Raw genomic sequence first — 25,948 nt, forward strand, 5'->3', positions numbered from 1 at the left:
GAAGACACACATTATTGAGCAGACACACAATATAGAGCAGACACACATTATAGAGCAGACACACAATTTAGAGCAGACACACATTATTGAGCAGACACACAATATAGAGCAGACACACAATATAGAGCAGACACACATTATAGAGCAGACACAGAATATAGAGCAAACACACATTATAGAGCAGACACACAATATAGAGCAGACACACAATATAGAGCAGACACACAATATAGAACAGACACACATTATAGAGCAGACACAGAATATAGAGCAAACACACATTATAGAGCAGACACACAATATAGAGCAGACACACATTATAGAGCAGACACACAATATAGAACAGACACACATTATTGAGCAGACACACAATATAGAGCAGACACACATTATAGAGCAGACACACAATTTAGAGCAGACACACATTATAGAGCAGACACACATTATTGAGCAGACACACAATATAGAGCAGACACACATTATAGAGCAGACACACATTATAGAGCAGACACACAATATAGAGCAGACACACATTATTGAGCAGACACACAATATAGAGCAGACACACATTATAGAGCAGACACAGAATATGGAGCAAACACACATTATAGAGCAGACACACAATATAGAGCAGACACACAATATAGAGCAGACACACATTATTGAGCAGACACACAATATAGAGCAGACACACAATATAGAGCAGACACACATTATAGAGCAGACACACATTATAGAGCAGACACACAATATTGAGCAGACACACAATATAGAGCAGACACACAATATAGAGCAGACACACATTATTGAGCAGACACACAATATAGAGCAGACACACAATATAGAGCAGACACACATTATAGAGCAGACACACAATATAGAGCAGACACACATTATAGAGCAGACACACAATATAGAGCAGACACACATTATTGAGCAGACACACAATATAGAGCAGACACACATTATTGAGCAGACACACAATATAGAGCAGACACACATTATAGAGCAGACACACAATATAGAGCAGACACACAATATAGAGCAGACACACAATATAGAGCAGACACACATTATTGAGCAGACACACAATATAGAGCAGACACACATTATTGAGCAGACACACAATATAGAGCAGACACACAATATAGAGCAGACACACATTATAGAGCAGACACACATTATAGAGCAGACACACAATATAGAGCAGACACACAATATAGAGCAGACACACAATATAGAGCAGACACACATTATAGAGCAGACACACAATATAGAGCAGACACACATTATTGAGCAGACACACATTATAGAGCAGACACACATTATAGAGCAGACACACAATATAGAGCAGACACACAATATAGAGCAGACACACATTATAGAGCAGACACACATTATTGAGCAGACACACAATATAGAGCAGACACACAACATAGAGCAGACACACATTATAGAGCAGACACACATTATTGAGCAGACACACAATACAGAGCAGACACACATTATTGAGCAGACACACAATATAGAGCAGACACACAATATAGAGCAGACACACAATATAGAGCAGACACACATTATAGAGCAGACACACATTATAGAGCAGACACACAATATAGAGCAGACACACATTATAGAGCAGACACACATTATTGAGCAGACACACATTATTGAGCAGACACACAATATAGAGCAGACACACAATATAGAGCAGACACACAATATAGAGCAGACACACATTATAGAGCAGACACACATTATTGAGCAGACACACATTATAGAGCAGACACACAATATAGAGCAGACACACAATATAGAGCAGACACACATTATTGAGCAGACACACATTATTGAGCAGACACACATTATAGAGCAGACACACATTATAGAGCAGAAACGTGAGTGTCAGGACGCCCACACACAAATTAGGCTCGATGCACATTTTCCAGGCTTAAGTTTGGCTGTCATTTTTATTTTTCATCATTTAAAAGAAGAGCAGATTCTTATGAGAGGAGCCGTGGGCGCCGGGAGGAAAATTCCTACGCGGCTAATTTAACATTCTAATATATCGCAAAGCGGCGGTAGAAGAACAGCAACTGCCATAAAATGTTTTATGATATATTCGACTTGCACTTGTTTGCATTTCCATGGTGATGCACGGTATCTGCTGTCACGTCACTGTGGTTTTTATACAGGTCACAAAGTCTTTGTGAACAACCAGCTCAGCCATTGGAACCTGGCATATGTATATATATATATATATATATATATATATATATATATATATATATATATATATATATATATATATATATATATATAAAAGTCTGCGGGCTATAGAGCGTTTTCCGTTCGGGCTCCAGTACTCTGGAATGCCCTCCCGGTAACAGTTCGAGATGCTACCTCAGTAGAAGCATTTAAGTCTCACCTTAAAACTCATCTGTATACTCTAGCCTTTAAATAGACCTCCTTTTTAGACCAGTTGATCTGCCGCTTCTTTTCTTTCTCCTATGTCCCCCCCTCCCTTGTGGAGGGGGTCCGGTCCGATGACCATGGATGAAGTACTGACTGTCCAGAGTCGAGACCCAGGATGGACCGCTCGTCGGGACCCAGGATGGACCGCTCGCCTGTATCGGTTGGGGACATCTCTACGCTGCTGATCCGCTTGAGATGGTTTCCTGTGGACGGGACTCTCACTGCTGTCTTGGAGCCACTATGGATTGAACTTTCACAGTATCATGTTAGACCCGCTCGACATCCATTGCTTTCGGTCCCCTAGAGGGGGGGGGGTTGCCCACATCTGAGGTCCTCTCCAAGGTTTCTCATAGTCAGCATTGTCACTGGCGTCCCACTGGATGTGAATTCTCCCTGCCCACTGGGTGTGAGTTTTCCTTGCCCTTTTGTGGGTTCTTCCGAGGATGTTGTAGTCGTAATGATTTGTGCAGTCCTTTGAGACATTTGTGATTTGGGGTTATATAAATAAACATTGATTGATTGATATATATATATATATACACATATATATGTATATATACGTATATATAATGTATATACACATTTTCAGTGTTTGTTCCTGTCATTTTGGTTCCTTTTCTTGTTTTTTGGTCCGTCTCTGAGTGATTCCCTTAGGGCTTCTCAATCCTGTTCCCGTCACCTGTTATTGGCTGACAATCAGGAGGCCCACCTGCCCTCCAATCAGGAGGGTTTATCTTTTTGGCTAATCTGTCATCGACCGCTCATTTTTGTTAGCAGAAGAAAATGACCTCCTCCTTGCACGTCGCCTGCCTTCTCTGCACCCTGGCTCCGTGACAATACAAGTCTAGTAGGACACATGTTCAACTAAGAGGTAGATGATTGAAGTCAAACGAGGGGCTGATTTATAGTTTGTGTGTGCGGAGGAGAGGAAGCGTGAGGACGGAGGAGACATCTTTAAAAGTGCATCACGGAAGCGTGGCGAGCGCCTCTCTCGCCGCTCCAACAAGACGTCGCTAACTCAAAGCATATCCACGAGGAACCACAGAAGCATAAATAATTCAGTCAAATTGGCAGTGGGCTTTTTCTGGGAGGGCTCCAGCAAATAACGTGTTTTCCCCCTTCTGGTCCCGTCCTAAGAAGTCTAGATCTTGGGGAGCGTGCCAGGCCGAGACGCTGGTTTTGTCTGTCTTGCATGTGGCCGGGAGGAATGCCAGACCTGGCAGACGGGCTGGAAATGCTGCGCGTCAAACGCCCGTAGGCGCTCACGTCCAAGCGGCGAGCACGTCAGCAAAAGATTCAGCGTTGAACGCATGATGTTGAGATGCAACTGGATCTCTACATGGACTGAAAATCCCAACATATCTCATTGACTTGACAAAAATACCATCTGTGTCACCGTGACTAAATAAATCGCTTCACTTTTTCAGATTATGTTACAGCCTTATTCCAGAAGGGAATACATGATGTTTTTTTCCTCCAAATTCTACACACAGTACCCAACAATGACAATGCAAAACAAAAATAAAAGGTCACATAAGTATTGACAGCCTTTGCTCAATACTTAGTTGAAGCACCTGTGGCAGCGAGTACAGCCTCAAGTCTAAGTCCTTCAATAGGATGCTATCTTTGGACACTTCCAACCATTACTCGCTGCACAGCCATGTTCAGAATCCCTGCAGACATGTTCAATCAAGTCTGGGCTCTGGCGGGCCCTCAAGGACATTTACAGAGTTGTCCTGAAGACATTCCTTTGATGTCTTCGCTGTGTGCATATGGTCGTTGTCCTGCTGAGGGACGAACCCTCGCTTTAGTCGGAGTTCAAGAGCACTCTCCAGCAGGCTTTCCTCCAGGATGTCTCTCTACATTAATGTATCATTTTTCCCTCTATCCTGACTAATGTGTGTATATATATATATATATATATATATATATAAATATATACACACACACACAGCCGATACACAGTTGATCTGCTGTTTCTTTTCTTTTTCTTCTATGTCCCACTCTCCCTTGTGGAGGGGGTCCGGTCCGATCCGGTGGCCATGTACTGCTTGCCTGTGTATCGGCTGGGGACATCTCTGCGCTGCTGATCCGCCTCCGCTTGGGATGGTTTCCTGCTGGCTCCGCTGTGAACGGGACTCTCGCTGCTGTGTTGGATCCGCTTTGGACTGGACTCTCGCGACTGTGTTGGATCCATTGTGGATTGAACTTTCACAGTATCATGTTAGACCCGCTCGACATCCATTGCTTTCCTCCTCTCTAAGGTTCTCATAGTCATTATTGTCACCGACGTCCCACTGGGTCATTATTGTCACCGATGTCCCACTGGGTGTGAGTTTTCCTTGCCCTTATGTGGGCCTACCGAGGATGTCGTGGTGGTTTGTGCAGCCCTTTGAGACACTAGTGATTTAGGGCTATATAAGTAAACATTGATTGATTGATTGATATATATGTGTATATATATATATGTGTATAAATGTGTATACATCCATCCATCTATTTTCTACCGCTTATTCCCTTTTGGGGTTGCGGGGGGCGCTGGCCCCTATCTCAGCTACAATCGGGCGGAAGGCGGGGTACACCCTGGACAAGTTGCCACTCATCGCAGGGCCAACACAGACAGACAAATGGTAAATGGGTTATACTTGTATAGCGCTTTTCTACCTTCAAGGTACTCAAAGCGCTTTGACACTACTTCCACATTCACCCATTCACACACACATTCACACACGATGGAGGGAGCTGCCATGCAAGGCCCTAACCACGAACCATCAGGAGCAAGGGTGAAGTGTCTTGCTCAAGGACACAACAGGCGTGACGAGGTTGGTAGAAGGTGGGTATTGAACCAGGAACCCACGCCACGCCGTCCCCATAGACAACATTCACACTCACATTCACACACTAGGGACCATTTAGTTTTGCCAATCAATCTATCCCCAGGTGCATGTCTTTGGAGGTGGGAGGGGCCTATCCCCAGGTGCATGTCTTTGGAGGTGGGAGGAAGCCGGAGTACCCGGAGGGAACCCACGCATTCACGGGGAGAACATGCAAACTCCACACAGAAAGATCCCCTCTGCCACCGTGAAACCCATGTGTATATATAGTCATATATATGTATATATACATAGGTATATGTAAAATAAATTGACATTTAAACATCTATATATATATCAATCAATCAATCAATCAATGTTTATTTATATAGCCCCAAATCACAAATGTCTCAAAGGACTGCACAAATCATTACGACTACAACATCCTCGGAAGAACCCACAAAAGGGCAAGGAAAACTCACACCCAGTGGGCAGAGAGAATTCACATCCAGTGGGACGCCAGTGACAATGCTGACTATGAGAAACCTTGGAGAGGACCTCAGATGTGGGCAACCCCCCCCCCCCCCCCTCTCTAGGGGACCGAAAGCAATGGATGTCGAGCGGGTCTAACATGATACTGTGAAAGTTCAATCCATAGTGGCTCCAACACAGCCACGAGAGTTCAGTTCAAGCGAATCCAAGACAGCAGCGAGAGTCCCGTCCACAGGAAACCATCTCAAGCGGATCAGCAGCGTAGAGATGTCCCCAACCGATACAGGCGAGCGGTCCATCCTGGGTCCCGACGAGCGGTCCATCCTGGGTCTCGACTCTGGACAGCCAGTACTTCATCCATGGTCATCGGACCGGACCCCCTCCACAAGGGAGGGGGGGACATAGGAGAAAGAAAAGAAGCGGCAGATCAACTGGTCTAAAAAGGAGGTCTATTTAAAGGCTAGAGTATACAGATGAGTTTTAAGGTGAGACTTAAATGCTTCTACTGAGGTAGCATCTCGAACTGTTACCGGGAGGGCATTCCAGAGTACTGGAGCCCGAACGGAAAACGCTCTATAGCCCGCAGACTTTTTTTGGGCTCTAGGAATCACTAATACGCCGGAGTCTTTTGAACACAGATTTCTTGCCGGGACATATGGTACAATACAATCGGCAAGATAGGATGGAACTAGACCGTGTAGTATTTTATACGTAAGTAGTAAAACCTTAAAGTCACATCTTAAGTGCACAGGAAGCCAGTGCTGGTGAGCCAGTACAGGCGTAATGTGATCAAACTTTCTTGTTCTTGTCAAAAGTCTAGCAGCCGCATTTTGTACCAACTGTAATCTTTTAATGCTGACATGGGGAGACCCGAAAATAATACGTTACAGTAATCGAGACGAGACGTAACAAACGCATGGATAATGATCTCGGCGTCTTTAGTATATATATATATATATCCATCCATTTTCTACCGCTTATTCCCTTTCGGGGTCGCGGGGGGCACTGGCGCCTATCTCAGCTACAATCGGGCGGAAGGCGGGGTACACCCTGGACAAGTCGCCACCTCATCGCAGGGCCAACACAGATAGACAGACAACATTCACACTCACATTCACACACTAGGGCCAATTAAGTGTTGCCAATCAACCTATCCCCAGGTGCATGTCTTTGGAAGTGGGAGGAAGCCGGAGTACCCGGAGGGAACCCACGCATTCACGGGGAGAACATGCAAACTCCACACAGAAAGATCCCGAGCCTGGATTTGAACCCAGGACTGCAGGACCTTCGTATTGTGAGGCAGACGCACTAACCCCTCTGCCACCGTGAAGCCCCTATATATATATATATTTACATAAATATATATATATATATATATATATATATATATATATATATATATATATATATACATCATATATATATATTTACATAAATATATATATATATATATATATGTACATCATATATATATATATATTAGGGCTGGGCGATATATCGATATATACAATATATCGCGGGTTTGTGTCTGTGCGATATAGAAAATGACTATAACATAATATTGGAATATAGGTTCCCACGCAGGACTTTTAGCTGCGGGCGTACACTTCAGGTTCTCCTCGCTATTTCCTGTCTGTCCTTCTGGCAGACAAGCAGGCTTACATAGGTCACATACACGCCCTCGCAGGGCAGAGAGGTAAAAAAAAAAAAAAAAAAAATGGCAGAGAGGTAGCGGCGTGGCTAATGTTAGCTGCTAACGTAGCGGCGTGGCTAATGTTAGCTGCTAACGTAGCCGTACGAGAGAAAGAAGGTGTGCATCTGGTAACAAATGAAGGAAGACTTCATTCCCAATAAAACAGCAGAGTTTCCATGGTCTGGCGGTGGTTGGGCTTCAAGTGGGAATATGTCCAACAAACAACCGTAATTTGTCAAGTGTGGAGGGAAAAAGCGTTGCTATAAAAAGTAGCATTACTGCTAATATGTAGCATCATTTGTAAAGCCACTCGCTAGAGAATGAAGAGAATTTCATAACATTAGTAACATACCACATAGTGAAGGACAAATACTATTTGATTTCCTGTTATGCAGCTCATTTTTATTTGACACTTAAAATGTCTCTGACAATCTTGCACTTTATGTTTTGGAAATGACTTGAATGTTTGTGCCATTGCTTAATAACTGTTTCATAAATATAGTTTTGGTCAATTGACTTAGTTGTGATTTCCCTCTCTGCATGAAAGTTCAAAAGTGGCATATATGAATGCAGTATGAAGAAGAATGTTTGAATGTAGACACATAGAATCATCATACTTCATTCAAGGCCAAGGCAAAATATCGTAATATATATCGTATATCGCGATATGGCCTAAAAATATTGCGATATTAAAAAAAGGCAATATCGCCCAGCCCTAATATATATATATATATATATATATATATATATATATATATATATATATATATATATATATATATATATATATATATATATATACATATATATATATATATATATATATATATATATATATATATATATATATGTCTTGATTGGATTATCCGATGAATAGTGCTCGATACCGTGGTAGAGCCCAATATGTAGGTGTGGGAAAAATCACAAGACTACTTCATCTCTACAGAACTGTTTCATGAGGGGTTCCCTCAATCATCAGGAGATTGAGGGAACCTGATGATTGAGGGAACCCTCATGAAACAGTTCTGTAGAGATAAAGTGGTCTTATGATTTTTCCCACACCTACATATATATATATATATATATGTATATATATATATATATATACACATACATATATATATATGTGTGCTTATATACATATTTATATATTCAGCATATATATATATATATTTATATACCATAGCTCATGTGTATATATAGCCATATATATGTACATAGATATATGTAAAATAAATTGACATATAAACATATATATATATATATATATATATATATATATGTATATATATATGTATATATATATATAAACATTTATATACATGTATTTATATATATATACATATATCTATATATGTAATATCGCTAAAATTCGCTCCATTCTGTCCACTAAAGACGCTGAGATCATTATCCATGCGTTTGTTACGTCTCGCCTCGACTACTGTAACGTATTATTTTCGGGTCTCCCCATGTCTAGCATTAAAAGATTACAGTTGGTACAAAATGCGGCTGCTAGACTTTTGACAAGAACAAGAAAGTTTGATCACATTACGCCTGTACTGGCTCACCTGCACTGGCTTCCTGTGCACTTAAGATGTGACTTTAAGGTTTTACTACTTACGTATAAAATACTACACGGTCTAGCTCCATCCTATCTTGCCGATTGTATTGTACCATATGTCCCAGCAAGAAATCTGCGTTCAAAGGACTCCGGCTTGTTAGTGATTCCCAAAGCCCAAAAAAAGTCTGCGGGCTATAGAGCGTTTTCCGTTCGGGCTCCAGTACTCTGGAATGCCCTCCCGGTAACAGTTCGAGATGCCACCTCAGTAGAAGCATTTAAGTCTCACCTAAAACTCATTTGTATACTGTAGCCTTTAAATAGACTCCCTTTTTAGACCAGTTGATCTGCTGTTTCTTTTCTTTTTCTTCTATGTCCCACTCTCCCCTGTGGAGGGGGTCCGGTCCGATCCGGTGGCCATGTACTGCTTGCCTGTGTATCGGCTGGGGACATCTCTGCGCTGCTGATCCGCCTCCGCTTGGGATGGTTTCCTGCTGGCTCCGCTGTGAACGGGACTCTCGCTGCTGAGTTGGACCCGCTTTGGACTGGACTCTCGCGACTATGTTGGATCCATTGTGGATTGAACTTTCACAGTATCATGTTAGACCCGCTCGACATCCATTGCTTTCCTCCTCTCTAAGGTTCTCATAATCATTATTGTCACAGACGTCCCACTGGATCATTATTGTCACCGATGTCCCACTGGGTGTGAGTTTTCCTTGCCCTTATGTGGGCCTACCGAGGATGTCGTGGTGGTTTGTGCAGCCCTTTGAGACACTAGTGATTTAGGGCTATATAAGTAAACATTGATTGATTGATTGATATATATATATATATATATACATACATACATACATATATACATGTTTATATATGTATGCTTATATACATATTTATATATTCAGCATATATTTATATTTATATACCATTTTTGACACCCGTAGTGTGTATGGATATATTTATATATATATATATATATATATATATATGTATATGTGTGTATATGTCTCTCTCTCTCTCTCTCTCTCTCTCTCTCTCTCTCTCTCTCTCTCTCTCTCTCTCTCTATATATATTTTTTTTTTGTCTTAACCCTTGTACATTTGAAGAACTTTCAAATTAAAACAATATCAAGTGTTACTGCACAGTTTACTATTCAAACCTTTAGCGACTTTTGTTGAGTTAGAACTTGTGACTTGTATTGTGTTTATTTTGTAAATGATTCTGTTTGTTTTGACCCCAGGGTGAGATGCCCTAACAGAAAAAAGGGTGTGGTGCAGGTGAAAAGCAAGACAAAAGGGTGTAGTGCGGGTGAAAAGCAAAAAAAGCGGGTGTGGTGCAGGTGAAAAGCAAAAAAAGCGGGTGTGGTGCAGGTGAGAAGAAGACTCACGCTGTTGTCGCTGGATCCTGAGACGGGATAGACGGTCCAGCCCAGCTCGGCGGTGGCTGTGGTGGAGTCCATCAGCGTCTCTGTGGACAAGACGCAGGTCAGGAGACGCCACATTGCTATCTCTGCAAGTCAGCTCTTCTTCATTGGCAGACAACACACATTCTTCTTCACAAACGCCAGCAACTACTTCATTGATACTTCATGGCCCTTGTTGGACTGACACTCTTTCCTTGGCTTCACTCTCACTTGCTCAAATATCACTGCTCTTATTTTATACACAACACATGCTCTTATTTTATACACAACACATGCTCTTATCTTATACACAACACATGCTCTTATTTTATACACAACACATGCTCTTATTTTATACACAACACATGCTCTTATCTTATACACAACACATGCTCTTATTTTATACACAACACATGCTCTTATTTTATACACAACACATGCTCTTATTTTATACACAACACATGGTCTTATTTTATACACAACACATGCTCTTATTTTATACACAACACATGCTCTTATTTTATACACAACACATGCTCTTATCTTATACACAACACATGCTCTTATTTTATAGAAAACACATGCTCTTATTTTATACACAACTCATGCTCTTATTTTGTAGACAAAACATGCTCTTATTTTATACTAAACACATGCTCTTATTTTATACACAACCCATGCTCTTATTTTGTAGACAAAACATGCTCTTATCTTATACACAACACATGCTCTTATTTTATAGAAAACACATGCTCTTATTTTATACACAACTCATGCTCTTATTTTGTAGACAAAACATGCTCTTATTTTATACCAAACACATGCTCTTATTTTATACACAACACATGCTCTTATTTTATACACAACCCATGCTCTTATTTTGTAGACAAAACATGCTCTTATTTTATACTAAACACATGCTCTTATTTTATACACAACACATGCTCTTATTTTGTAGACAAAAAATGCTCTTATTTTATAGAAAAGACATGCTCTTATTTTGTAGACAAAACATGCTTTTATTTTATAGACAACACATGATTGTTTAGGTTAGTGAGTGAGTGAGTGAGTGTCTTATTTTGTAGATTCGTAAGCCTTTTTGCTCTTATTTTATATGTGAATAAATATGTTTTTGTTTTGTTTAAATAAATACATTAAATTGTACCACTTGAGTGATATTATTAATAATACTGTTGTGGTTTTGTTTGACTGTATGACTGAGTGAGTGAGTGAGTGAGTGAGTGAGTGAGTGAGTGAGTGAGTGAGTGAGTGAGTGAGTGAGTGAGTGTGTGCTTATGTTGTGGCTTATAAGTATATTTTGCTTTTTTTATATACAAAGTAAATATCACGTTTTTTTTAAATAAATAAATCAAAGTGGATCTTTGCACTTCTATGTATAATATTTTTTTAAGATTTGTGAGTGAGTGAGTGAGTGAGTGAGTGAGTGAGTGAGTGAGTGAGTGAGTGAGTGAGTGAAAGAGTTTTAACTGTTTTAATGACGTTGACACTTTACTTCAATCAATAACAGAGCAGCATCTCTTCATCCGCAAACAACAACACAGCAAATGTGTCCCGTGAACAACCGTCCGACCGGAACTCTTTGATAACTAAAGTTCCTTGGGTGAATAATGTAAAGTCACTACACCGGTGTGTTTTAGTGCTTCCATGGCTAGTTTATTGACAGACATACTGTAAGTAAGAACGGGACACTACTTTATATTAGAAATGGTAACAGTGGAGGATGAATGTCACATAACAAGAACATAAAGAAAAAGAAGAAGATTTTCCACTACGGTGTCCACATAGACTACAAAGGCGGATGTGTGGAATTTTTCAGGATTTATGCAGATCCCAAATACAGATCAGCAGGTACCAGAAGGTAAGAAAAGTTGCTTTTGCATAATATTGTGAAACAAAACACCAGATAATATGTCTTACTTTATACACACAGCATAGTAATAATATTCTTATGTTGAAGCACATCAAGCGGTGTGGCTTCATAGCTTACCAAAGTCCTACTAAAAAACATTTTGATAGATTTTTGAGCGCCGTGTGTAATGCTCTATATTTTCAATGGAATATATAACATGTTGGTGTTGTTTACTTGAGTCACATTGCCATCAGAGTGCAGTCTACACTTATCTCTTATGTTTGACTGTGCCTTGTGTAAAGTTCTATATTGCTTACGGGTACTTGCTAGCGTCATTTATTGAACAGGTGTCAACCTGCAGTCCGCACATATCTCTCATGTGTGACTGCCATTTACTGGTCACACTTATCATTACACCATGTACCAAATACAAATGCTTTGAGGTCGGTAAGCAAAACCTGAATTATTCCGTACATTAGGCGCACAGGGTTATAATTGAATAGAATAGAATATAATAGAATAGAATAGAATAGAATAGAATAGAATAGACTTTTGTCATTATATTTGCATATAACGAGATTAAAGACTCAATTTAAGGTGCGGTTGTGGGAACAAATATGGGGTAAAAAAAAACCACAAGAGGTAATAAAGGAAAAAAACTAACAATTGAAATAAACAGACTACTATCCAATAAAAATAACAAGCAATCCTGTACAATATAGAAAACACTATAGAAATACAAAATACTGTACAATATAGAGAACAAGACAAGAGTAGCGAAGTAATAAATAACAATCAGTGTTGGACGTATTGCACTCCAAGGGTAGTATTGCACAGTGGGGTATTAGGGCAGGATATTGAACAGGGATGAATTATTATTATTATAAGTTAGAGATCAAAATTGTGACAGTTCTGGGAAAAAAGCTGTCTCTGAGCCTGTTTGTGCTGCCTCTGATGCACCTGTAGCGCCTGACCCATGGTAGCAGGTGGAACAGGTGGAAGCCAGGTTGTGTGCTGTCTTTGGTGATGGTTTTTGCTTTCTCGTGTAAATCCTTCAGGGAGGACAGGGGACAGCCGATGATTTTTTGTGCAGACTTTATGACCCTCTGAATCGCCTGTTTGTCTGCTTCAGTGCAGCTGGCGTACCACACTGTTATGCAGTACGTCAGCAGGCTCTCGACAGCCGAGCGGTAGAAGGTCACCGTCAGCTGCCTCTCCAGTCTGTTCTTCCTCAGCACCCTCAGGAAGTGAAGTCTCCGCTGGGCCTTCTGGATGACCGCAGTTGTATTTTGGGTCCAGGACAGGTCAGCAGATATGAGGGTGCTGAGGAACTTGAAGGAGCTGACTCTCTCCACCTCCTCGCCGTTGATGCAGAGGGGGGCAGGGTCTGCAGTGTTTTTCCTGAAGTCAAAGATGAGTTCCTTGGTTTTTGTGGTGTTCAGTTCAAGATTATTCACTGAACACCATGCTGATAGTTTCAGGACCTCATCTCTGTATGCAGACTCATCCCCCCCCCCCTGTAATGGGACCCACCACCGTTGTGTCATTGGCAAACTTGATTATGGTGTTCTTCCTTTCTTCCTTCCTTCCTTCCTTCTGCCTAAGGATGCCCCCCAGGTGGGGAGTTGGGTTGGACTCCATCACCTTCACCTTTGTCAGCACAAGACTTTGTGTGTTTGGGCTCCTTATCAAGTTGGAAAGGTGCCAGCAGAGGCTGCCACCAAAAAGTATATATTTTAGGTGCGCCTTGTAGCCTGGAAAATACAGTACTAGTATTGTTTGCCTGGGTGGTGGTCCTAGTTTGGAATTAATCTGTGCCCCTTTCAGACATCACATTTAGTTCCTCTAAAAATATTCACATCTTACACAATGAGATGTAAGCATGGGATAAAGAGTACATTCCTGCAACTTTCTGTCTGTAAATATATATTTTTATTAGCAGTTCTTTAATTTAGTAAAAACATTTCATGATTATTATCCGTACATAAACATTTTTAATTAACGGATGAGCACACATGTGACTGAGGAGTCCTGGTGTAATGACCGGAGGAGTCCTAGAGTAACGACCTGAGGGGGGCTAGTGTAACGACCTGAGGAGTCCTTGTGTAATGACCTGAGGAGTCCTTGTGTAACGACCTGAGGACTCCTAGTGTAACAACCTGAAGAGTCCTAATGTAACGACCTGAGCAATCCTAGTGTAACGATCTAAAGAGTCCTTGTGTAACGACCTGAGGAGTCCTTGTGTAACGACCTGAGGACTCCTAGTGTAACAATCTAAAGAGTCCTTGTGTAACGACCTGAGGAGTCCTTGTGTAACGATCTGAGGACTCCTAGTGTAACGACCTGAGGACTCCTAGTGTAACGATCTAAAGAGTCCTTGTGTAACGACCTGAGGAGTCCTTGTGTAACGACCTGAGGAGTCCTTGTGTAACGACCTGAGGACTCCTAGTGTATCGACCTGAAGAGTCCTAATGTAACGACCTGAGGAGTCCTAGTGTAACGACCTGAAGAGTCCTAATGTAACGACCTGAGGAGTCCTAGTATAACGACCTGGGGACTCCTAGTGTAACAACCTGAAGAGTCCTAATGTAACGACCTGAGGAGTCCTTGTGTAACGACCTGAGGAGTCCTTGTGTAACGACCTGAGGAGTCCTTGTGTAACGACCTGAGGAGTCCTAGTGTAATGACCTGAGGAGTCCTTGTGTAATGACCTGAGGAGTCCTAGTGTAATGACCTGAGGAGTCCTTGTGTAACGACCTGAGGAGTCCTAGTGTAACGACCTGAGGAGTCCTTGTGTAACGACCTGAGGAGTCCTAGTGTAATGACCTGAGGAGTCCTTGTGTAATGACCTGAGGAGTCCTAGTGTAATGACCTGAGGAGTCCTAGTGTAACGACCTGAGGAGTCCTTGTGTAATGACCTGAGGAGTCCTAGTGTAACGACCTGAGGAGTCCTTGTGTAATGACCTGAGGAGTCCTTGTGTAATGACCTGAGGAGTCCTTGTGTAACGACCTGAGGAGTCCTAGTGTAATGACCTGAGGAGTCCTAGTGGAACGACCTGAGGAGTCCCTGTGTAACGACCTGAGGAGTCCTTGTGTAACGACCTGGCGCGTACACTTGGTGTGGTGTTGGAGTTGTTGTTGGTGTCACTCACAGATGCATTGCAAGATCCTGCAGAACAAATGATGTGTTTATTTGGTTTTAGATTGGATTTTATTTTTAGGTTTGCTGGAGGACTCATGAGCAGTGGGCGATTGCGAAGATGCCCACCTTGGAGGGAACGTTGCTGCCAGCAACGGGAAGCGGAGAGAAAAAGGAGTGTCAAGTATCGGGAGGTTGAAAAGCAGAGTGTGATCCCTCGCCACACTCTGCTGGCACCTTTCCAACTTGATAAGGAGCCCAAACACACAAAGTCTCGGGCTGAGGAAGGTGAAGGTGATGGAGTCCAACCCAACTCCACAGCTGGGGGGCATCCTTAGGCAGGAGGGAGGGAGGAAGGAAGGAAGGAAGGAAGGAAGGAAGGAAGGAAGGAAGGAAGGAAGGAAGGAAGGAAGGAAGGAAGGAAGGGAGGAAGGAAGGAAGGTGTCTTAACATCCACCGGTGATGTCAGCATGGAGGAGGGGAAGATGACTCCAGTAGCTTTGTGTGCAGTTCTGGTGAATTCCATGCTCAGAAGTACCCTAGTACCCTTGAAGATGGTCTGTAAAACCTCACCTATGCCACCATTACATGTTATGTAGACCACAAGGAAAAATATCCTAAGATCAATCAATCAATCAATCAATGTTTACTTATATAGCCCTAAATCACTAGTGTCTCAAAGGGCTGCACAAACCACCACGACATCCTCGGTAGGCCCACATAAGGGCAAGGAAAACTCACACCCAGTGGGACATCGGTGACAATGATGACTATGAGAACCTTAGAGAGGAGGAAAGCAATGGATGTCGAGCGGGTCTAACATGATACTGTGAAAGTTGAATCCACAATGGATCCAACACAGAGTCACGAGAGTCCAGTCCAAAGCGGATCCAACACAGCAGCGAGAGTCCCGTTCACAGCGGAGCCAGCAGGAAACCATCCCAAGCGGAGGCGGATCAGCATCGCAGAGATGTCCCCAGCCGATACACAGGCAAGCAGTACATGGCCACCGGATCGGACCGGACCCCCTCCACAAGGGAGAGTGGGACATAGAAGAAAAAGAAAAGAAACGGCAGATCAACTGGTCTAAAAAGGGAGTCTATTTAAAGGCTAGAGTATACAAATGAGCCTTGTAATGCGCCTTATAATCTCCTGCGCCCTATGGGATAAGAATGAGTGACACTAAATATTGGCACAAAAACGCTGCACTCTATTGTTTCATTCATCATTGTTTCAAATACTTCTTACGGTCTCTGTTGTTCTCCTCCATGTTTATTGAAAATGATTTCAGTGGTGGTGGCGACGTAGCACAATGGCTTTTTATCCAAGCCGCTGTTGGGGAGGTAACTCTACCCCGCTGCCGTGCTACCCGCTCCAGGGACAAACCGCCGCTCGCCATGTTTGAGCGTCTCTACAGTTTTTGTGCGGCAGCGAAGTGATGCATACAAGTCCGACACAACCGCGGGGGGCTCATGGAAAGGTGATCTCTGAGCCGGCTCCCGAAAGCTTGCCGCCTGCAAACGCAAGTTTTACCTCCTGCAAATACGAAAGGGTATATTCATGAGTGTTAACAATGCGGGTGTAAATAATTCAAGCGAGAATGTCATTTATATGTCTTTCATTTTTTCCTCCTTTTCTAAGCTGAAGGAGGCCATGAATATGCAATGAGGGCCGGGACACTAAGCCCACCACGCTGAGTGCTTCTTGCAACACTAAGGAGGCAGTTTAGTGTTGATCTGAGAGAGAGCTCTCCACTGAAGTGACGGGCAGGAGGACAGACAACTTCACTCTTTTTCTACCAACCTAGGGTGGGGTCAGGGTGCGGGTTTCGGGTCGTGTGCTGAAAACAAGCATTTGAAAAGAGGGGTATAGAGAAAAGTTGCATACTCAGATCCAACGGATTGAGATCGCGTTGGAGTCTGAAGTAAAAAAAGAGAGGAGAAAACACGAGGGACGTCTTCAACCTCCTGGGTGTCCGCCGGTCTTGGCGATACGGGCGGTGCTCTCAGGTGAGCAAACAAAGCACATTATCAGAGCCGTTGCACCAGAGTTGGTTTCAACCCAACCACAGCTGACAAGTCAGAGTGCAGCACTTAGTGTCTGCAAACAAGGCAAAACACACATTCCACTAACGACAGAAATCAAGGGTAAGCTAACAAAGTAACCTTCATTGTGCTGAGAACTGGAGAGTCGGCCCACCACTGACTTGAAGGGGCAGTTTAAGGGGCTAAGTATTTGGCTAGAAGTCCGTCAAATGTATGGACTTATTCATAGTTTTATGAAAATGTTGCCCTTTTTTAAACCCCATTCCTTTAAACCCCGCCTCCCCTCACTACTCTTCCAATTTAATGAACGCAAAACATGTTTACCCTTTCCCCCAAATTTCGTCTTTTTCTAGAATGTTCCCCCATTCAAAATGGATGGGCAGTATACAAAACTCTCCATATCCCACATTTCGCACCCGATTCAAACCGTTCCACAATCCACACACTCCCATCACCTTGGACAAGATCATTATCCATGCGTTTGTTACGTCTCGTCTCGATTACTGTAACGTATTATTTTCGGGTCTCCCCATGTCTAGCATTAAAAGATTACAGTTGGTACAAAATGCGGCTGCTAGACTTTTGACAAGAACAAGAAAGTTTGATCATATTACGCCTGTACTGGCTCACCTGCACTGGCTTCCTGTGCACTTAAGATGTGACTTTAAGGTTTTACTACTTACGTATAAAATACTACACGGTCTAGCTCCAGCCTATCTTGCCGATTGTATTGTACCGTATGTCCCGGCAAGAAATCTGCGTTCAAAAGACTCCGGCTTATTAGTGATTCCCAAAGCCCAAAAAAAGTCTGCGGGCTATAGAGCGTTTTCCGTTCGGGCTCCAGTACTCTGGAATGCCCTCCCGGTAACAGTTCGAGATGCTACCTCAGTAGAAGCATTTAAGTCTCATCTTAAAACTCATCTGTATACTCTAGCCTTTAAATAGACCTCCTTTTTAGACCAGTTGATCTGCCGCTTCTTTTCTTTCTCCTATGTCCCCCCCTCCCTTGTGGAGGGGGTCCGGTCCGATGACCATGGATGAAGTACTGACTGTCCAGAGTCGAGACCCAGGATGGACCGCTCGTCGGGACCCAGGATGGACCGCTCGCCTGTATCGGTTGGGGACATCTCTACGCTGCTGATCCGCTTGAGATGGTTTCCTGTGGACGGGACTCTCACTGCTGTCTTGGAGCCGCTATGGATTGAACTTTCACAGTATCATGTTAGACCCGCTCGACATCCATTGCTTTCGGTCCCCTAGAGGGGGGGGGGTTGCCCACATCTGAGGTCCTCTCCAAGGTTTCTCATAGTCAGCATTGTCACTGGCGTCCCACTGGATGTGAATTCTCCCTGCCCACTGGGTGTGAGTTTTCCTTGCCCTTTTGTGGGTTCTTCCGAGGATGTTGTAGTCGTAATGATTTGTGCAGTCCTTTGAAACATTTGTGATTTGGGGCTGTATAAATAAACATTGATTGACTGATTGATTGACAATCAAACATCACATTCAAAAAAATTCCAGCAATTCCCGTTCTCCAAAGCCCTGTTTTCACTTCCTGGAAAGTTTTTACAGTCCACATTTTTCATTCATTTTTGACCATTCCACCTTCAAAACATTCCTCTTCGTTGGGAGAACATATGCTCCTATTTCTTTTTGAACAAAGTGCCATTTTTCCCGAAATTCTACACTTTCTGAAATAGCCATTCTCCATTCAAACTGTTACTACGTCAACATTTGTCAACTGATTCTAAAAATTCCAACATCAACCCATTCCTATCAACCAGGACAATTGCACTAGTATTAATCTCTTCAAAGATTCAAACTCCCAACTTTCCAGGAAATTCCCTTTCAAATGTATTTGTAGTTCGACAATGCCGCAAATTGTCAAAATTTTGCGCATCTTTAAACCGGATTCCTTTCAATCATCCCCACTCAATACTCTACAATTTATCCAACGCAAAACATGTTTAACCTTTCCCCCAAATTCCCTGTTTTCCTGAAATTTTCCCCCGTTGAAAATGGACGGGCAATTAACAAAACTCTCCATATCCCGCATTTCTTACTGGATTTGAACCGTTCCAACGACCACACACTCCACTCACCCTGGACATTAAAGCATTTCAGTTCCACTTCCGCGTATCAGCGGTTCGACGGCACTCACACACACTTCCTGCCGGAATTGCAAATTCAAATTAGATCAGTCCCTACACCCAAGTCTACTTCCGGCAATAGAAGTGTGAGTATTAGTGGATAAAGTTCAAGGAAAGCCTACCATTAAAAATGGTCTTTTCGAAACCATAAAGAACGTTGCTTAATCCAACATTTGCTATCAGTGTTTATCACAAGGATATTGTTGGCCACATGGCAGTGGCCCGTAGCTTGATCTTGTTGTGTTCTCTTCCAAGAATCAAAGATAATCTGACATGCAGCTCTGGGTGTCCACGGCACCACATGGAATCTTTGGCGAGACATGCTGTGTCTGGAAGATTTATGGAGGACCAGCTTATTTTTGTGTCCTGAAAAGGCATGTTTGCAGTCAAGATGATGATGTAGGTAGTTTGGGGAGCAATGAAGTAGACCTCAAGAGTTCCGCACCACATCATCGGGGGCCACATTGCGGCAGGCTTTCCGGGGCGGGGTAAAGACAGGGGAGGAAGCTGGCTAGTTGGTTTTGGCACAAAGTGGACTGCACGACGTGAAATACGGTATGGCGCGCAAGCAAGTGAAGCCGCGGAAAGTGGAGCTGTCTCCGGAATGCTAAGTGTTGACAGAATGATAGAGAATGACGCTCCCCGGGGCCTCGAGCAGGATGTACAAGAGTAATCCCTACATGGGCGAGCGGTGTCATCAGTCAGTCCAACTTAAATTGTCAGTTAGGCCAAAGACCAAAACTGTATGGTCAGGTCCTCCGTGGTCTTACGGATTATTGTCTTAATCAATCAATCAATCAATCAATGTTTACTTATATAGCCCTAAATCACTAGTGTCTCAAAGGGCTGCACAAACCACTACGGTTTGGCCCACATAAGGGCAAGGAAAACTCACACCCAGTGGGACGTCGGTGACAATAATGACCCAGTGGGACGTCGGTGACAATAATGACTATGAGAACATGATACTGTGATACTGATGATACTGATGACTATGAGAACATATGAGAACATGATACTGTGAAAGATCAATCCATAATGGATCCAACACAGTCGCGAGAGTCCAGTCCATAATGGATCCAACACAGTCGCGAGAGTCCCGTTCACAGCGGAGCCAGCAGGAAACCATCCCAAGCGGAGGCGGATCAGCAGCGCAGAGATGTCCCCAGCCGATACACAGGCGAGCAGTACATGGCCATCGGATCGGACCGGACCCCCTCCACAGGGGAGAGTGGGACATAGAAGAAAAAGAAAAGAAACAGCAGATCAACTGGTCTAAAAATGGAGTCTATTTAAAGGCTAGAGTATTGGCTAAGTTTCCATGAAGAAAAACAGAATGTTCCCATTCGGTAAACAGTTTTCACTGATTCCATGGTCAAAGGATGCAAAGTGTTCCAAATCAACCATTTCAAGACCTTTCTCTTGGGGTACCATTTGCAATAGGATGGACAATGTAGTGCTTGGGTGGAATCAATCAATCAATCAATCAATCAATCAATCAATCAAGCAATCAAGCAATCAATCAACCTCATAGGAAAAATAAACAGACTACAAAGAAATAAACCCTGAAACCTAACCCAAAGAAGTAAAACCGTGTAAAACAGACAACAACCCATGCCTTAATCCTTAACCCCAGACCACAGGTGTCAAACTCTCACATCTCAGATCTGGCCCGCCATATCAAGTGTTTCCTAATCATCTATCAAATACATTATTGTACATTACACATCAAAATTAATAACTGATTGACTTAGGATTTCAAGGCCAGTTATCCATTAAATTGCACATTGAAAAAAATGACATTAGATTTTACGGGGAACAAACAACTGGCAGCTCAGTTGCCAGAATTTTACCATTAAAAAAAGCCATGGTACTTTTTTTCCATTTAAAGTAATACAGCACAAAACCAACAACAACAATACATATTTGTGTTGTTAAAAACTGGTTGTTGCTTGAATGTTATTGTAAAAAAAAACATTGGTACCGTTTTTCAATTCATAGTGATACACCGGATAAACAACCATAGATAAAAAAAACTAGCTGCTCAAAAACACGGTAACCCATCCATCATCCATCCATCATCTTCCGCTTATCCGAGGTCGGGTCGCGGGGGCAACAGCCTAAGCAGGGAAACCCAGACTTCCCTCTCCCCAGCCACTTCGTCTAGCTCTTCCCGGGGGATCCCGAGGCGTTCCCAGGCCAGCCGGGAGACATAGTCTTCCCAACGTGTCCTGGGTCTTCCCCGTGGCCTCCTACCGGTTGGACGTGCCCTAAACACCTCCCTAGGGAGGCGTTCGGGTGGCATCCTGACCAGATGCCCGAACCACCTCATCTGGCTCCTCTCGATGTGAAGGAGCAGCGGCTTTACTTTGAGTTCCTCCCGGATGGCAGAGCTTCTCACCCTATCTCTAAGGGAGAGCCCCGCCACACGGCGGAGGAAACTCATTTCGGCCGCTTGTACCCGTGATCTTATCCTTTCGGTCATGACCCAAAGCTCATGACCATAGGTGAGGATGGGAACGTAGATCGACCGGTAAATTGAGAGCTTTGCCTTCCGGCTCAGCTCCTTCTTCACCACAACGGATCGGTACAACGTCCGCATTACTGAAGACGCCGCACCGATCCGCCTGTCGATCTCACGATCCACTCTTCCCTCACTCGTGAACAAGACTCCTAGGTACTTGAACTCCTCCACTTGGGGCAGGGTCTCCTCCCCAACCCGGAGATGGCACTCCACCCTTTTCCGGGCGAGAACCATGGACTCGGACTTGGAGGTGCTGATTCTCATTCCGGTCGCTTCACACTCGGCTGCGAACCGATCCAGCGAGAGCTGAAGATCCCGGTCAGATGAAGCCATCAGCAACACGGTAACATTTTTGTAAAAACAATCACCTACAGATAGACCCCTCTACCAGTCTAAAGAGTACATACTGTAACAATATGTAATGACGATTGTGTGATAATATGCATTTATTACTCACTGTTACTAGTGGCTCTCTAACCAGTTTGACAACACTTAACCCCATTGCTTTACTTGTTCCAGGAACGCTGCGAGTTAATGTCTCAACTGAGCAAACGCTAGGCTATCCATCAGCGAAAGGTTTGCCTCCACGCATCAGCGACGGTGACTTCCTGATCAACATCAGTTGCTCCTGAGCGCCACGTATTTCATGAAAGACACATTTGGCAAAAAGGGAGCGTTTCTGTGAGTCATCTGGGCAATGGCTGGCTCGGCAGAAGAGACCTGGCGGACATTTCCCGACTCACTTGAGACCTGGTCAACACATCAGTGTGCTTAGTGGGAAACTATTCAAAGTAGATTTGACACAAGCATGATTAAGAAAGTCTTTGAATGGCATTAATGTATTCATGCGGTGTGATGATGGAGCGTCTTGGGAACGCCGCACTTTACATCCAAATGACGCCGACACTAATTGTCTTGATGGAAATAATCAGTGGCAAAGTGCCAGGCCTCGCCTGCAAGCCATTAGTTCAAATAGTCCACTGCTCCTGGAAGCATGACACCTTGCTTATCTCTTGTGCAGTCCCTGGCTGCTCCTTTCCTTCTCTACCTTTCTCTCCTTTTTTCATTTCCTCTGCAGCTGCCATCTCCTCTTCCTTAGTCAGATTAGACACGGCATCTGACTCCAGCTGAACATCGTGTGGAAACCAAGGAAAACGGGACTCATTATCTCATCCAAACTGAACACAATGCCTGTTAATTAAAGGGGCAGGAGCTTACTTAATGAGTGTTGACGAAGTCTGGAATAACTGGGGACAAACAGGTCACTGAGAATTCAGCTGAAAAACATCAGCAACTATTCTGGCACTCTGCAGTCTTGGTGAGGCCCGCTAGGACAAAACCAAGTGAGCTTTCTATCGCACTTCTGGTCCTGTAGTGTGGTCAGGATCACATATAAGTAATAAGAAAATAAATACATTTCACACTGGTATTTTTGTCTTAGGGACTAAAGGCAGGACATGAAAACCTAATCAGAAAGGTCTTGATAGGGCGACATTTATGACGTATTACGTGATACATGTACATATGGATATATATATATATATATATATATGTCTTGATTGGATTATCCAGAGAATAGTGCTCGATACCGTGGTAGAGCGCAATGGTAAATTCTTGCATCCATCACACCTTACAACAGTGGTCATAAAAGATGCAACCTATGCTTGAAAGAGAAACTGTTTATTATATATCATCCAGATCTATCATCCCTCAACAAGCGCAGTGAAATCATTTCAACATGCCGCCACAGACGGAAACACCTCCTAGGTAACACATGAGCCGTTCACCACACCCTACGCCTGCCTGTGCCCACCCACTCTGTGCCCTATATAAACCATCGTATGTGAATGCTTCCATTAAAATCTCCTGATGATTGAGGGAACCCCTCATGAAACAGTTCTGTAGAGACGAAGTAGTCTTGTGATTTTTCCCACACCTACATATATATATATATGTATGTATGTATATATGTATATATATATATATATATATATATATATATATATATATATATATATATGCACGTGTATATATATATATACACTGAAAATGTGTATATATATATGTATATATATATATATATATATGTATATATATATATATATATATATATATATATATATATATATATATATACACATGTGGAGAGCAGAGAGTCAGCACTTTTTAATGTCTTGGTATGGCTCCTCTTTTTATGTAATGGTCCTGTCCTTGTCTTGCTGATAGCAGGGTCCAACCACTATTTGATACCTGGTACCCACTGTCTGGTACTTGGTACCCACTGTCTGGTACTTGGTACCCACTGTGTAGAGGTGTAGAGCTCCGAGCAACAGAGCGTGTGTGCCAAGTCAAAGCATAAAAGTGGGACAAACACAGTCCAGGTTTATGACTCCTTCAACCTCCACTTAAAGAGTTAAAGAGCTCCTTCTCCTCTTCAGAGATAATTTAACAGCTGCTGTCCATTCCTGCCACGGAAACATGCAGTCCTTGTCATTTGGTGATAGGCTGGAACTGTCCAAGCTGGTCATCCCGTGTCCTAAAGGCAAGGATCTACGGTCTAGGGACTTGGTTTCACAGGTATATTTCAATCAATCAATCAATGTTTACTTATATAGCCCTAAATCACTAGTGTCTCAAAGGGCTGCACAAACCACCACGACATCCTCGGTAGGCCCACATAAGGGCAAGGAAAACTCACACCCAGTGGGACGTCGGTGACAATAATGACTATGAGAACCTTAGAAAGGAGGAAAGCAATGGATGTCGAGCGGGTCTAACATGATACTGTGAAAATTCAATCCACAATGGATCCAACACAGTCGCGAGAGTCCAGTCCAAAGCGGATCCAACACAGCAGCGAGAGTCCCGTTCACAGCGGAGCCAGCAGGAAACCATCCCAAGCGGAGGCGGATCAGCAGCGCAGAGATGTCCCCAGCCGATACACAGGCAAGCAGTACATGGCCACCGGATCGGACCGGACCCCCTCCACAGGGGAGAGTGGGACATAGAAGAAAAAGAAAAGAAACAGCAGATCAACTGGTCTAAAAAGGGAGTCTATTTAAAGGCTAGAGTATACAAATGACTTTTAAGGTGAGACTTAAATGCTTCTACTGAGGTGGCATCTCGAACTGTTACCGGGAGGGCATTCCAGAGTACTGGAGCCCGAACGGAAAACGCTCTATAGCCCGCAGACTTTTTTTGAGCTCTAGGAATCACTAATAAGCCGGAGTCTTTTGAACGCAGATTTCTTGCCGGGACATACGGTACAATACAATCGGCAAGATAGGCTGGAGCTAGACCGTGTAGTATTTTATACGTAAGTAGTAAAACCTTAAAGTCACATCTTAAGTGCACAGGAAGCCAGTGCAGGCGTAATGTGATCAAACTTTCTTGTTTCTTGTTTCTTGTTCTTGTTCTTATTTGGTCCCTGAAATATTTGTGTACTGGCTAAGTTTCCACAACAGCCGAGGATGACTCCCTGCACATGTCGGACACAATCTGAACATTGTTTTGTCAATGTCTCCTCTCACACTGAAAATATTTACAAGACGGAACGAGACGCTTCCCGCTTGCGAGACAAAGGAAAGGAGAAACCCGTCTGAGTTGCGATCTGAATCTTCTTATGTTTGACTTCTAGCACCGTGATCCTTTCAAGGTCACACTTGCATCAAGAAGCCCAGAGGGAGGAAGAAGACAAGAGACATCATCTGTTTCAGTATTTCACTGTCGTCCTCCATCTTAGTTTGTACACGCTGGCGCCACAGCACGTCTGCATCCAACACAATTCCAG

General features: G+C 43.2%; 1 protein-coding gene across 1 annotated transcript in view; it reads right to left on the bottom strand.

Annotated features, from left to right (window-relative positions):
• The window catches only part of LOC133548266 (ephrin type-B receptor 2-like), a 345,771-nt gene that overhangs the window by 178,233 nt on the left and 141,590 nt on the right, over positions 1–25,948 (bottom strand). Inside the window, exon 2 of the mRNA XM_061893583.1 lies at positions 10,419–10,498. Coding sequence (XP_061749567.1) covers positions 10,419–10,498 — 80 coding nt within the window. The remainder of the gene's footprint in view (positions 1–10,418; positions 10,499–25,948) is intronic.

Source organism: Nerophis ophidion, linkage group LG02 (genome assembly GCF_033978795.1).
Source record: "Nerophis ophidion isolate RoL-2023_Sa linkage group LG02, RoL_Noph_v1.0, whole genome shotgun sequence".
NCBI classification, from domain to species: Eukaryota; Metazoa; Chordata; class Actinopteri; order Syngnathiformes; family Syngnathidae; genus Nerophis; species Nerophis ophidion.